The sequence below is a fragment of the Phoca vitulina genome, unplaced genomic scaffold, assembly GCF_004348235.1.
Source record: "Phoca vitulina isolate PV1807 unplaced genomic scaffold, GSC_HSeal_1.0 scaffold1, whole genome shotgun sequence".
Classification (NCBI taxonomy): Eukaryota; Metazoa; Chordata; class Mammalia; order Carnivora; family Phocidae; genus Phoca; species Phoca vitulina.
The window spans coordinates 65,431,249-65,446,241 of NW_022589704.1; the positions used below are offsets into that span (position 1 = coordinate 65,431,249).

The 14,993-nt window shown below is 34.9% G+C and overlaps 1 protein-coding gene across 8 annotated transcripts in view; it reads right to left on the reverse strand.

Moving 5' to 3' along the window:
• Positions 1 to 14,993, reverse strand: part of LOC116635195 (sodium channel protein type 2 subunit alpha) — a 137,981-nt gene that overhangs the window by 40,240 nt on the left and 82,748 nt on the right. For all 8 annotated transcript variants that reach the window (XM_032409151.1, XM_032409173.1, XM_032409156.1 and 5 more), the window contains 4 exons: positions 12,407 to 12,539; positions 7,770 to 8,008; positions 5,458 to 5,631; positions 2,692 to 3,048 (listed from right to left, as the gene is read on the reverse strand). In XM_032409151.1, the coding sequence (XP_032265042.1) occupies positions 2,692 to 3,048; positions 5,458 to 5,631; positions 7,770 to 8,008; positions 12,407 to 12,539 (903 nt within the window). The remainder of the gene's footprint in view (positions 1 to 2,691; positions 3,049 to 5,457; positions 5,632 to 7,769; positions 8,009 to 12,406; positions 12,540 to 14,993) is intronic.

Here is a 14,993-nt window from a genome sequence, read left to right on the forward strand (position 1 = left end):
TCCCAAAAGGGGGAACTTTTAAGCTGATAGTCAAAGAAAGGAGAGCCTTTAATTTTTTCCTTAAAGGTACGGAATTTCAATGTATGCATGTAGAAGGAAAGGATTATTTTACAGACTATATCTCTTTAATCATATATAGTAATCCAAATTTTTTAAAAAAGATTTTATTTATTTATTTGAGAGGGAGAGAGAGCGCACAAGAAGGGGGATGGGCAGAAAGAGAGGGAGAAGCAGACTCCCCGTTGAGCAGGGAGCCTGCCGTGGGGCTCCATCCCAGGACCCTGGGATCATGACCTGAGCCGAAAGCAGACACTTAACCAACTGAGCCACACAAGTACCCCTATAGTAATCCAAATTTATATTAAATGTCATCCATAGGTACCGATGCTTCTGAAATTCTCCTTTCAATTTGAATCTTCTGTATAATTACATGTCAGATTTGTCTTATTTCTGTAAATTAATAGATTATATGGGATATGTTGAATTTCTTTCTCTTTAAATCCATTCTGCATTTTCCACTTGCTCATTGTTAGCTTCCTAATAAAAAGCCATCTGTAGCTCTGAATTGCCTACAAAAAAAATCCAATTTTGTTATGCACAATTGGCCTTTTCCTAAATTAAACTCTACACAGTCTAGGCCTACATTTAACTTTCTACTACTCCGACTACGGATTCCCTGCTGCAGTTTGATCTGTTCATTCATTGTTGTCATAAAGGATTCTGTTCTTTGCCTTTTCTTCTTTTCTTCCAATATATGACAAATATATATATATATATATATATATATATATATATATATATATATGAAATCAACCCAAATCTATAATACAAGCCTATGACTTTTTGTTTCTGTTCTGTGTAACCCCAGGACTATCTCTTCCTGTTCTACGCAATCCTGTACTTCCCTGAAAGCAAGCAAATTGTATTGGGGTTTGTGGTGGCTATAAAATATATCTACAAATTATTTGTTACTCCTCCATTCAAAAGTTAAAGCCTAATTCCTTCTTAAGTGTGAGGTTTTTCTTAGTGACTAGCTCTGATGAATACAACATGGCAGAAGGGACAGTGTAGGACCTCAAGATTAGAACACAAACAAAGCCTTCTCCTTGCCTTCTCTCTCATGTCACCTGCTCTGGGAGAAGTCAGCTGCATGTCCTGAAGACAGTCAATAATGCTATGGAGAGGTCCATGTGGAGAGGAACTGAGGCCTTGTGCCAAGAGCCAAAGAGTAACTGGGACTTCCTGTCAAAAGCTACGAGAGGGAGGCTTCTTGGAAGCTCATCTTCCAGCTTCAGTCAAGATAACTGGGGCTCTAGCCAACAACTTGATAACAACCTTATGACAGACCTGAGCCAGAACCACCCAGTTAAGCTGCTCCCAAATTTATGATCTACAGAAACTAGAGATAATAAATATTTGTTGTTTTAAGTCACTGTTCATATTTCTGGATTGCACAGTGCTCACGTTTCTTGTTACTTCAAAAATAGGTCTGCATTATCTAAGCTAATATTGAGGAGGCTGAAATCTGCAAATGAATAGAAATAAACGATTACCTTTCGCCTTTTTTCCTCTCCCTTTTTTCTTCCTTTGGGGGAATTGGAGGTTACTTTTATGTGAAAGGGAATTAAGTCTATAAATTACATATTTTAAAATATGGTTATGTCAGTCCTTGTTCTAGTCCACTGGATTGGAACTTAATCAATCAACTCAGAATAATTACTTAATATGTAAAGTAAAAGAACCTGATCCCCCTCATTGAATCTATCGTCTTCTCTTCCCCATCCACTGGGTCTACTATTGCTTGGCTTGTGACAGTCTACTTTTCTTCCCACCAAGCTAAATCTTACATCTTAATTAAAGATAATTCAGGTTCAAACTCCTGGACAAAGCCTGCCTTGATAATCCTTGCCAAAACAATGTTTACACTTTGTGAACTTGACATATAGCACTTTGTTTTTACATTTTTGACACATATTAGATACTTCTATCTTTACTCCTGTTTGAGTAAGTCATATCATGGTGTGTATATCTATATATATATATGTATCTTCTTATCATCTTTTCTGTGCCTCCAGGACTCAGTAAAGATGTACTGGGAATGGTTCATTTGACATAGACATGATAATAAGTGATTCTTGAGTCAGTGTTACTTGCTGATACTGTAGTTCCTAGGTACCAAATAACTCATGTACTTTTAATGGATTGAGATGATCGTTAATTTTTTTTTAACTCCAATTTGCAGGAAATCCAAATCTGAAACATCTTCCAGTGATACAATTGTTTTTACTTAAAAATAAAGTGAGTGACTATTCTTAGTAACACATCCATGCTTTAATACAAGAACTAAAAGATAAAAGCCAGAAATGGCCCTCTCCATGGAATAGTAGGAAGTATAGTGATGAAGAACAACTCTGGTTCAAGTGGTATTTTAACAGTTTGTTATATGCTGTATGTTATATGTTATATGTCAATTATATAAAACTGGAAAAAATAAAAATAAACAATAAAATATTTTTTAAAAAGTTTATGTGGGTCTCAATAGTCTAAACTATATGTGGCTCCTGCAATACTGAATAATTAAGCACTGATTTTAAAAAAGCCAAAAACATATAAAACATTCCTCAGTTGAACATACTTTTTAATGGTTAGATTTCTTTTACTAAAAATAAGGAAAATGTTTTTACTACATACCACCAGGTTTCCAATCACCATGACCATCATGAAGACAGTAAGGCACATGGTTTGGCCAGCGACCTCCATACAGTCCCACATGGTCTCTATCCACTCTCCACACAGCACGCGGAACACAATCAGGAAGGAGTGGAAGAAGTCATGCATGTGCCAGCGTGGGAGCTCACAATCATTGGAGATCTTGCAGACACATTCTTTGTAGCTCTTACCAAAGAGCTGCATGCCGACCACGGCAAAAATGAAGACGATGATGGCCAACACCAAGGTGAGGTTACCAAGAGCCCCCACAGAATTACCAATGATCTTTATCAGCATATTCAGGGTGGGCCAGGATTTTGCCAATTTGAAAACTCGGAGCTGGAAACAAAAGTGAGATGGCTCTTAGTGCCCTGCCCTCTAAAGAATCCGTAAATTTATTTACAGGGAAAATCTATGGCATAATTGTCTCAATTATAGGGTGTTGGATTATTTGCATGTCAAACTATTATCTAGCAAATGTATCAGTTATTTAATACCATGGGTTATTTTTCATTCTAAAATAGTCTATTTTATAAATAAAACAAATATACAGTTTTTATTGGCATTTTAATGATAACATACACCAAAATTTCCAGAATCTTACACAAGCATATGTAAGATTTTTTTTTTGTTTTCCATAGGGAACTGATATAGCTAAAATTAATGGTGATTAATTGGCAGAGACTGATTCACAGAAGTTGAGGCTGTCATTCTTTAAAAGCTCAAAGTGGATACATTTTTTAGTGTACTTGAGATGCATAAGTACAGATAAAATTAACAAAAATTATGTAAGTTACAAGAGAAAAAACAACTAATTTCTTAAATATTTAGATTGCTTTAATCTTGCTATATCATAAGTTTGCTATAACATCAAGCTGTATTTTAAAGGAGATTTATTACACCAGAGTCCCCCTGCCCTTGTTTGCGTTTTCATTTTCTGTGAACCATGGTCAACCATGGTCTGGAAGCAGATGATGCTTTGTCCTCCCTCTTAATAGTGGCCTAACACTATGTCACAAGGCCTATGTCATTTACCTCACTTCATCTCAACACATAGGCATTTTGTCATCTCATGTCATCATTAGAAGAAGGGTGAGTACAATACAATAAGATATTTTCAGAAAGAGACCACATTCAGATAACTTTTACTAAGAGTATATTGTTGTAATAGTTCTATTTTATTATTACTTATTTTTGTTAATCTCTTACTGTGCCTAATTTATAAATTAAATTTTATCACAGGTGTGTATGTATAGGGAAGAACAGTATATATAGGGTTCGGTACTATCCACAGTTTCATCCACTGGGGTCATGAAACATATTCCCACAGATAAGGGGGAGGGGACTACTGCAACTACTGTATTCGAATAAGAAATACTTGGACTTAAGTAAAAAGCTGTATTTTGTCAACTCTTACGTCTTCAGTGACTTAATCAATCAATTCATTATGGTGTGTAAATGGCTTGCCACCACTGTACTTGATGTGTTAGTTGTATGAGCTCATGGAATCCTCTAAGGTACCATTTACAGTTCAACTGCAGCAGCATTTTATTTCTGATGCTTCAGTAAATGTCAGGCCAAGAGTAGTGCATTATTTAATGGCATCTAAGTGACCCAAAGGAGTGGTTATGCTCCAAAGTGTTTAATTTATTCCCAGAGAATAATTAATGCAAAAGAGCCTACACACTAAGCAGAATGCTAATGCTAATATGCTTCCTATTTCCCCAAACTGCATCACATCATCACAAAGATGTACTAAACATTTTTTAAGTAGTTGCCCATATTATTTGTTATATAATCATTTCTAGTTTTGGCTCTGTTTTTTGCATCCTTCTAGCTTCAAATTAGATTCATAGCTATCCATGACAACTAGGGAAGGAAACCATAGCTCTAAGGATCTCAAGTCAAATTTCATCTTTGAAGGTGGTACAGGAAATTCTAAATAGACTTCACAGCAAAGTCCTGAATCTAATCACGACTAATATGTTACCAATAGGAAACTGTCTTTAGTAACTATCTACAACCTCTGTTAATTGAAAATAAATCACAAAAAGAGCCAACGCAAAGTAACAGCATGATAAAACGTATCACACTTTAAATGGAAATGTGTCAAGTGATATTTTGTCTCTTAATTTTAAAAGATTCATGAACTGATGAATATAAAGATCAAATAAAAGACTCTTTCTTTAAAATTAACAAAACATAATATAGGCAAGTCTACTCAGGACTAGATCTGGTGACTTCCAAGCTGGCTGAAGGGGCAAATGTGTGGGGAGCTCCACCTTCTTCCCTTGCACACTGTACCCAGTCTCAAGTCTTGACTTCTATGAGGGCAAAGTGGGCAACTCCATAATTCCTGAGCCTCTGAGAGAAAGGTGAGCTCATCCTAAGTCTCAAAGCCTTATGCACAGTTAAGCAAGCTTCACATAACTGAAAGATGAATATTGTGTTGTTTAATTGTATTTGGATTTATATATGAAGCCTTTTTTCTCCCTCGCTATTAGCCCTGCCATTCAATTACTGAAGACAGAACAGTTGGTTGTTCATTTGAATAAACTTCATCTATCTGTTAAAGCTATGATGAAGAAGAAATTACCAGCTGGTTATAGAGGAATCCGGTTTGCTTTTAAATATATTCAAATAATATTTAACTATGAGAAATCTTATAATTCTTATTCTTACTAGATAAGAGAGAAGTCTGATTAAATTAATTATAAAAACATTTATGGATACTCCCAGTTAATTTACCAGCCGAAATGATCGGAGAACTGACAATCCTTCCACATTTGCCAAACCAAGTTCCATCAAACTAAGGCTCACGATGAAACCATCAAAAATATTCCAGCCTTCTTGAAAGTAGTAATATGGATCCATGGCTATTATCTTGAGAAACATTTCTGCTGTGAAGATCCCAGTGAAGACCTAAGTGAGAAATGTTATTACACAAGTGAATACTCTTGAAAGCATAAATAATTATCGAGCAATTTAACTTACTCCCAACAAACCACAATTAAATTACAAATTTTAAAAATTGGTTTAGGTCCAGCAAATCAGTAACCTCAAATGGTTTGTACTCAAATCAATATTTAATTGTTTACTATATTTAAGGTTTATTAAGTGATGAGGAATACATGAATTAAGACCATAAAATTAATATTGTCACTTTCATTTTCTTACATGAAAGGTTCAGCTAAATCATTGTTGTCAACTGCACTTCATAAGTTTCAATTTGGTGAGTTTTCATTTTCATTCATTTCATAGTATTTCTAATCTCTCTTGTGATTTCTTCTTTAACCGATTGTATTTAGGAAAAGTTTTTTAATTTCCACATGTTTGTAAATTTTCCAAATTTATTTGTTATTGATTTCTAATTTCATTCCATTTTTGTCAGAAAAGTACATTGTATGATTTCAATCTTTTTGAGTTTATTGAGGCTTGTTTTATAACTTCACATATAGCTTATCTTGGGGACTATTTCATATGCACTTGACAAGAATGTGTATATCCTGTCCATATATTTTCTACTATTCCATGATTCACCTCAAATGCAAATCTTGCCTTCCTTAACACATAAGACAAGTCCGAGTTTAAATTGTCCATTTGTTTTTGTCTTTCCAGCATCTACTCTCTCTTCATCTAGAAATGGCAGAACTGATTTTTTTTTCTTTATTAATTCCACTCATTTACTCTGTCTTCAGTAATAAGAAATGGTTCTGGTTTGGCCAAATAGGGCATTCTAATTCTAGAACCAGAGTAACTGACTGGCTTAGAAATGGTCATGTAACTCAAACCAGGCCAATAATAATTAATTCTTAGACCTTTGTTAAGCAACTAGTTAGGAAGCACAATCCTTCTGCTCAGGAATGTATGCTGGTAAGATAAAAGTTGGTGGGATGTTGTCACCAATAGAATACCCAGCCAGAGACAAAGGAAACATATTGGGAAGAAGTAGGGTCAGAAAATGATTCCCAGTGACATTGCTTGAGAAACAGAATCTATACAGGTTAAAACCTGGAGCTATGCCCAAATGGGTGTTAGCTACTTGAGGTAATGAATTCTCTTTATTTTTGCTCATGTCCATTTGAGTTGTTTCCTAATACCCACCTCCATTAAGCTTTCTTCCATCCCTTGCTCGTTGTTTAGAGATAATATTGAAGTGGTTCCCATAAAGGTGAAAATTTAGACTAGGTAATGTTATTATTCTTTCTTATCCCACAATTCTGTGATTTCTGACTACAGTTTATGATATTCTCTGAAATAGCTTTCAGAGTCTCTGATACAGTGTTCAGACTTTCCATTGCTCTGTCAGTTTCTTATGGGTACAGTTTCCCCAATTGTAAAATACAGACAATCATAGTATCTGCCTCAGGACTGAATTTATGGGAACCTAGAGAGAGGGAGCTCATGTAAATTTCATTTCTCAAGTCAGAAGGTGCATGAGAACTTAAGCCTCTTAACATCGTTATCAATATATTTTTGTTGCCTGAGTTTTTGTTTCTCTGTATAGATCTCTTCACTTTCCTTTCTGTCACTCTACCATATATCCAGTGAATGTTAATACAAATTTTTAAGTGAAAATGTATGCAAAAATTTATCATTATAAATTCCTAAATTTACAGAAATTCAAACAGAAATAATAATTTCTATGTGCTATTTCCTCCCCAAAGATTCCATCTTCAGTGTTTATAAATGACATTTCAAAATTATCTGACTTGGCATATTTTATAATTTGACAAATGTGGTCATGTCATTAAGAATCTATTCTAACTACCTCAGAAACACATCACAATCTTGTTACCATAGACAAATGTCCTCTATAATTCATAATCATCTTTCTAATCAAATTTAATTCCTAATCAAATTGTATGTAAAATCTTTCACTCTTTTGCACTGCTTAACTGCAGCAATATATTTTTGTTATAAAAAAAGGGATGCTAAACTTTTGCTGTCCAGGTGTACATGGCCAATTAATACACATTTAACTTGAAGGTGATATATGAAATTCATTAAGGCAATCATGAACTCTTTCAAGGGGAAAAGGACCCTCAAGTGAGTCTTACCAGGTTCCCGACTGACAGCACACTGCTGAATTGCTCTGTCATAGGATAGTGCTCCATGGCCATAAAAAGTGTATTTAAGACAATGCAGATGGTGATGGCCAGATCAACAAATGGGTCCATCACAACCAGGTTGACGAGATGTTTCACCTTTAACCATGGTTTACAGCAGTCCCATATCAAACACATGTTAGCAAATTTGTACCAGCAGGGTGGGCATTTCTGTCTGGATTCTTCAAGTTCTGGAAGAAAAAAGTTAGAAAACTCATGAAAACTGCTTACTTTCTACTAGGCAGCATTTGGTTTAAATTGAAAGTGATTTTTTAGAAATCTGAAGTTGTCAAAAGGCATTAATGGGTTAATCTGATGGTGGAATAAGAAAAGACCTAACATGGGTTAGCTGTCATAAAAACATGGGCACAGAAAGGCAAGTAAACTTTCCAAATCTATTTTGGCCAAACATAGTTTCCCAGATTCTATCTGCAATATTAAACTGTTCAAAAATTATCTTCAAGTATATTTGAAACTAATGGGGAGGACTTGGGTTAAGCTCATCCATGCTCCAGATAGAGCCAGATGCATATATATTTAATCAAAGAACCCCTTCTCAGAAGATGTCCTAAAACTTATATCAGTCATGTTGAATCTCAGTTTCTTGGATTAGATATGTATTTTGGGTCTTTTAATGAGATAGTTTGGTTAGCGTCACCAGTCTTAGTCAAAAAGTTTCCAGTTAAGCTTTTTTAGATATAGGCTTGCATATTAAATTCAGTAAGATTCCTTTTCTCTAAATTTCTTTATTTAACTAGAGGGCATAAAAGAAGAGAAAATATGCATGTTAAGAAACCAGGATACTCACTGTTAGCATAAATCAATGTTTCAATTGAGACTTATGCACTAATGGTAAAATATAAGAGGATTTTAAGGTGGGACATATGTAGAATTCATAAATTTTCACGGTGTGAATTTATTTTAATGTATTAAAGTGTATAACTATCATACCAAACCTATGATATAAAATTTCAGATCATAATACATTTATTTAAGAAAAAAGTACAATGATTTCAAGAAACATTTCAACTGAATAATAGGAGAGAGAAGGCAGACTTGCATAGCTCTTTAAGGTGATACTCAAAATACTGAAACTTGGTAAGTACTGGCAAAGAATTTTAGAAAATAAGAAGTGGGAAACTATTATTTTCTTTGGTAAGATGATCTTTTAATCAACTCTTGAGTGGAAAAAGAATGCAGAACTTGTTTTCTGCCCATATCATTACTTCACACCTGATTATCTGCTCTGCCAAATATGAGACCACCACTTCTTAGCACTAATATAAAGGGAAAGATTCTTTTTTCCTTCATGGTATATTTGACTCTGGTCAGTTACCTTAGTATTACTACTGTAGCAACTGGAGTATCCCTTCAAACCTGATACAGTTCACTAGAAGCTAAACTTTGTGGGGGAGAAAACAGCATATTGAACGGATAAACACAACCATAGCTAATGATTTTTTGTTTTGCTGATAAACATTCACTACTAACTAATGCTGTAAGTTCACCACTTCCCTAAAGTAAATTAATTTCCTGATTATTTTTAACAGAAATCCATCAGGGTAGGTAGATTCTTCAATTGTCTCTTTAGATACTAAAATTCTTCAAGTGCATGGTTTATTTCTCTTTTTCTTAATATGTAATTTTGTAAACAATAAAGAATAGTTGAGGTGTAAATCAGAGGAAAAATATAATATCTATAACCAGTTACTGCACAGATGCTTTTAAGACTCCTAAACAATGTCATGTTTACACTGAAGATAAAAAGATATCATTTATAGTAACTAACAAAAGAGAAATAAAATAATAACTCTTGGCCTGTGTACAGTCAGAATAAGTATTTTTTTAATGCTACTTGTCATTTAGCAGGTAAAGAGAAGCAAACAGGAATTGTGTAGAAAAAAAAAAACAAATCAGAGAAAAGTTCAAAAGGGAAAATTCAGCCAGCGTTGCTCATCTTGACACCAGGAAAAAGTGGATCAAAGTTGTTTTAGTTCTAAAATAAAATCATTCAATTATTCATGCCAGAGAGAGAGAATGAAAGAGAGAGAGAGAAAAAAAGAGGGAGAGAGAGAAGAATCTTACATTTTAAAACAAAACAAAGCACTCAGGAAAGAACAACTGCCATCTCTCCATTATTCCTGTGTGGATTATCCGCACTGAGATTCACTTACATCCCAGCTTAGATATTTTGCTGGTTCTCCTCAATTCCTCAGGTGTTTATAACTTACCCTCCCACTATCCTTCCCAAGGATGCGACCAGGAAACATTTATGTATGGTTTTTGCATTTAAAACTTGAAAAGCAAACAATTCATTTTTGCTCATCTCCTACAGTTTCATTAAGTAGGAGGCTATTCATTACCCTGGACAATGGAGACTTGACTGTAGTTCAAAAGAAGGAAAACAAAAGATGCCAGCCAGCTGGATCAACAAGCCTGGTTCAAAAAAAAAAAAAAAAAAAAAAGAGAGGTGTGGGGGGGAAGTAAACTAAACCATGAACCATGATTAGACTTAGAAGAAAGGATCCCCAAATAAACAAATTATGTCAACTTAAGAAACCTTTCCACTGTTAGCAGAACCAAAAAAAGGAAGGACTATCTAAGACAGCTCTAATACGCATGTGTATGTGAAGTATTGCTAACAACCAACCTAAATCAATGTCACATTCAAAATTTTTAGATACAATTGAATAAAGAAAAGGTTTATATTCTATATAACCAATGAAAAACAGAATGAAAATGTTGCCATTGTCCCTCACAAAAGTATAAAGTCAAAAAGCTCTGCAGGTATTAAGCCAAACACTCAGTCTTCTGCTTCCTAAGTTGTATGTATTTCCAGGACATCCTAGGCAACCCCACTGAGACACATTTCAATGGAGAGCCACGTGGATACACTCATTTTGAACTCTATCTTAATTAGTGGACAAGTCCAATCTTGTGGTGGATTGATGTTTTTCAAGTAATTTCTTACGTTAGCTCAAACTTAATGGTATCAGAAGTGCAAAGTTAGGACTGTTGATTTAGACTTACCCTGTCTCCTTCTCTACTTCTTGCTTTAGGGAGCAGACATGCTGCTGACATCGGTAGCAGAACCACTGGCAGCTTCCTCTCAGTGGTTTTGCTATGGCAAGGAGCAGAAGACCAGAGAATCTTCAAAAGATTTACCTGGAGGGACAGGGAGGAGCAAGCTACTGGCAGCTGGGGGAGAAGAGGGAGTGCAAGCTAATGCAGGCGAGGTTGGGGAAGAACGTACTGAGTTTAATATTCCATAGAAATCAGGAAGAAGATTTCTGATACTGCATTAAGATATAATGAAAGCTGGGTCTTATAATATTGACATGGCTGTGATATATATTCAGCCATCTACACTGTGGGTTTTTTCTGGTTGTGACTTTTAGGCTTTTGGTACTTGTATTAGTATCAAAAAATCTTTGCATTCAGACTGGAAAAGAATTATTCCAAGAATCCAGCCAATGCCAAGAGAAACTATAACTAACAATAAGAAAGGCAAGTGCCCATGCATTCTCTCTCATTCGCCATCTTTCTTTTTCCTTTGACACGTCTACACACACACACACACACACACACACACACACACAACCTGGGAGAGGGCAGAAAGAGGGGGGCTATAAAAGAGAAAGGGAGAGAAGAGAGATGGAGGGCAAGGGAGGAGGATAGAATATATTTTATATGAAAGTATTTTTCAAGTAGTTGAAGTTGATAGTTCACATTTAAATTCACTTACAGTGTGGAAAGACACAAAAGTGTATTAAAAACAATGAAAGTAAAACGACAATAATGATAATATTTACTGACTGCCTTCTACATTCCAGATACATAGGTGTTTTATATATGATGTCTCAATTCTTACAACGACCTGATGCCTAGACCTCATTATCTGCATTTTACTAATAAAAAAACCTGAAGTTTAGAGTCATAAATTAACACATTTAACAGGTAGCAGAACCAAGAATCGATCACAGATCAAGCTGTCCCCAAAGTCTTTATTTTGGCATTGTAAGATCCAGACCGCTAAACAATATGTTAACTACTCAGATATACAATCTGCAACTAAGGAAAGAGCTGATATATTGTAAAACTCTGGTCAAAAAGAGGCAAAAGTAGTTCTACAAAATTTTGAAAAATTTGCTTCAAAGGTTAATATCAAACCCTAATCCACATTTTTCATTTATATTTCTGGTTAAATCAAAGGACTTTATAAATTTTGTCTCAAGCAGTTAATAGAATTCAAATGGGTTAGCATCATCATGAAAATAAACATTTATCATTACACTCCTTTCATTGTCATGCACACAACAAGCTTCAACAGTTTAGAATTTAATCTGCAAAAGCAGTATTCCAATATATCTTGAATTTGTAGTAGCTTCCTGGAGGCTAAATGTAAAAATCTGTATGAGATAGTAGAATCTATGTGTTGTATGTGGATTTTACTTTTATCTGGTAAAAGACATAATGCTGATGTGATATAAAGTCAGGAAGAATTCTCTTTGAATTTATGGAAGTTTTTATTTTTTTTCATCATTACCGAAGCACCACCAAGTAGCTCTGCTGTAAGACTTTTGACATACCTTCCATGGTGTTGGTCAAAATACTGGCTAGACTCATTGCTCTTTGCCTTGCTGTAGGATCTTCCAGCAAATCCATGGAAACATGATAAGAACTGGACCGTCTCTTTCTTAGTTCTGTTTCAGTAGTTGTGCCCTAAAAATAAAATTTTCGATAAAATAACTATTATTCTTAAGGGTAGCAAAACCCAAAGTGTTCCCCTAAGGTACTACTTAACTAAATGTCCACCAGATGAGAACAGCTCATTAAGATGTTGCTGGAATCAGCATTCTTGGGACATGTTTGAAAGCCCATCAGATTCTCAGCCTTCAGTGATTTTTGGGTTTGCAATGAAGATGGTGGAGCTTTTGGCTGGAGGGATCATGCCTACCATTGCATAGATAAACTTTTAGTATTTCAACCAGTCCTACTTAGAACTTCAGATTGAAACTCATTGTTCCTTGATTTACTCTCAGGTTGAGTTATTAGATCTTTATAGACACATATTCATGGTTTAATGTATGGAAAGAATTTTTAAGGTTTCTCTAAGATGCGTTAGTAACAGTTCCCCTAAAATGTGAATTCAACTTGTAAAATGCTTTTGTTCATTATAAATAGGTAACATTTTCTAACATCCATCCTTAATAATAAAAGCAAATATTAGAACTAATTTATAACTGTCTTACATTTACAAAACAAATCCACAAAACAAACATCCTTGGTGCTGGAACTCTAAGTCAATAACACCGATCTGGGGAACTTTGATTTTTAACCATGATAAAATGATTTGATACTTTTCTATTCCAAAATAAACTCACCAAGATTTAACATGGGCAGAAATTTATTCCTACTTTAGGAGATCAAACAAGGAAGTTAATTATCACAGGAAGAAAGGGCAAACTCAGGCATTTCAAATGCAGATCTGAGTGCTAATAATAAATAAGAAGAATTTTTAGTTCTCTGAGGATCCTCCCTATTTCTAAAAGAGTAATATGAGTCCTGTTCATCTACTTTGACTTTATTGTAGAATGAGTAATTAACATTATTTTATTAACCTGCATACTTCCAATGCAGACATATTCAAAAGCAAAGTTTCCACTCAGTTGAAATGATTTAATGGTGATAAATATCCATATAGGTCACTCTAAAATTAATTTTATGGTAGAAGAGAAGCAAAATTAATGAGAAAAAAAAAATAAGCCCTCCCTGTTGAAACTAAAGCCCTTCAAATCAAAAGGTTGTTTCTCAGAAATTAAAATATTTGGCCTGGTCAGAGAGGCAAAGTTTTAAGAAAAGAAATAGGGTCATTTAAAGGTCATCTAGTCTCTTCTGCTCTATACAGAACTTTATGTGCAATCCTAGATCTGTCTGATCTTTAATGATAGATTTCTGATCCTCTAATGATATTACTGAGGAAATTCTTAAGTTAAATTGCTTCTATTGAATTTACATGTCGAGGATACTGTGGACTTTGGTAGGTATCATTTGCCTTTAGTGGTTTGTTTTCTATTCTCATTTCCCCCTCTGCAGTCTCTCAAAGCCTACTCCTTTGTCTGCACCTTTGGCTCAGGGCCCTGCCTCTGAGCGCCTGCCTGATTGCAGAATGAACACGATGGAGTGGGAAATAAAAGGATCTCACTAAGCTTTGCTTCAAATGGGCTCCCATTTGCCTTCAGAGATGTATCTTATCCTCTCGATAGGGCAGGAGTTTTATGGTAATTACTGATAAATTCTATTTTCTGAGATACTCCTTGTATTTATGCAAAGAAGTTGTGGATTTGTTTTTGTTTGTTCAATTAACATTTATCAGGATCAGTGATGCTCATACTTTATCATGTGTAAGAATCATCAAGGAAGGAGTTTCCCAGACGTCGTTCTCTTCCGTCTTTTGGTCTGAGTAAGTCTTGATTGGCCCAGGAATCTCTATTTTTTTTCTTCTTTAAACCACTTTACTGAAGAATGACTGACATGTAAAAAGCTGTATATATTTAATATACACAATTCAGTGAGTGTACACTTGTGAACCATAACCACTATCAAGGCCAGAAACATCTCCATCACCTTCCAAAGTTTCCTCCCATCCCCTTTATTTTTGTTGTTGTTGCTGTTATGATTTGTGATGAGAACACTTAACATAAAATCTGCCATCTTAGCAAATTTTAAGGATACAATGCAGTATTGTTAGCTATAGGCATTATGCTATATAAATCTCCAGAACTTATTTATCTTGCTTAATGGAAATTTTGTACCCTTTGGCCATCAAACTCACAGAAGTAGAGAGCAGAATGGTGGTTGCCAGGGGCTGGGGGAGAGGAAAATGAGGAATCTCCATTTTTAAGAAGCATCCCAAGGAATTCTGATGTAAGTAGTTTGAGGGTGAAGTATATTTTAAGAAATACTGGGTTAAAATGAAAATGTTTGCTTCCTTAGCCATTTCTTACTTTCCATTTAAGAAAGTTAAAAAAAAAATCAATGGAAAGCAATATTACAGTATGGATAGAACGTAGGGTTAGTAGCCAGCACACTTGGGGTCAAATCTTAGTTCCACCATGCACAGGCCTCAGTTTCCTCCTCTTTAAAATGGGGATAATATTAGTACCTATCATAAAG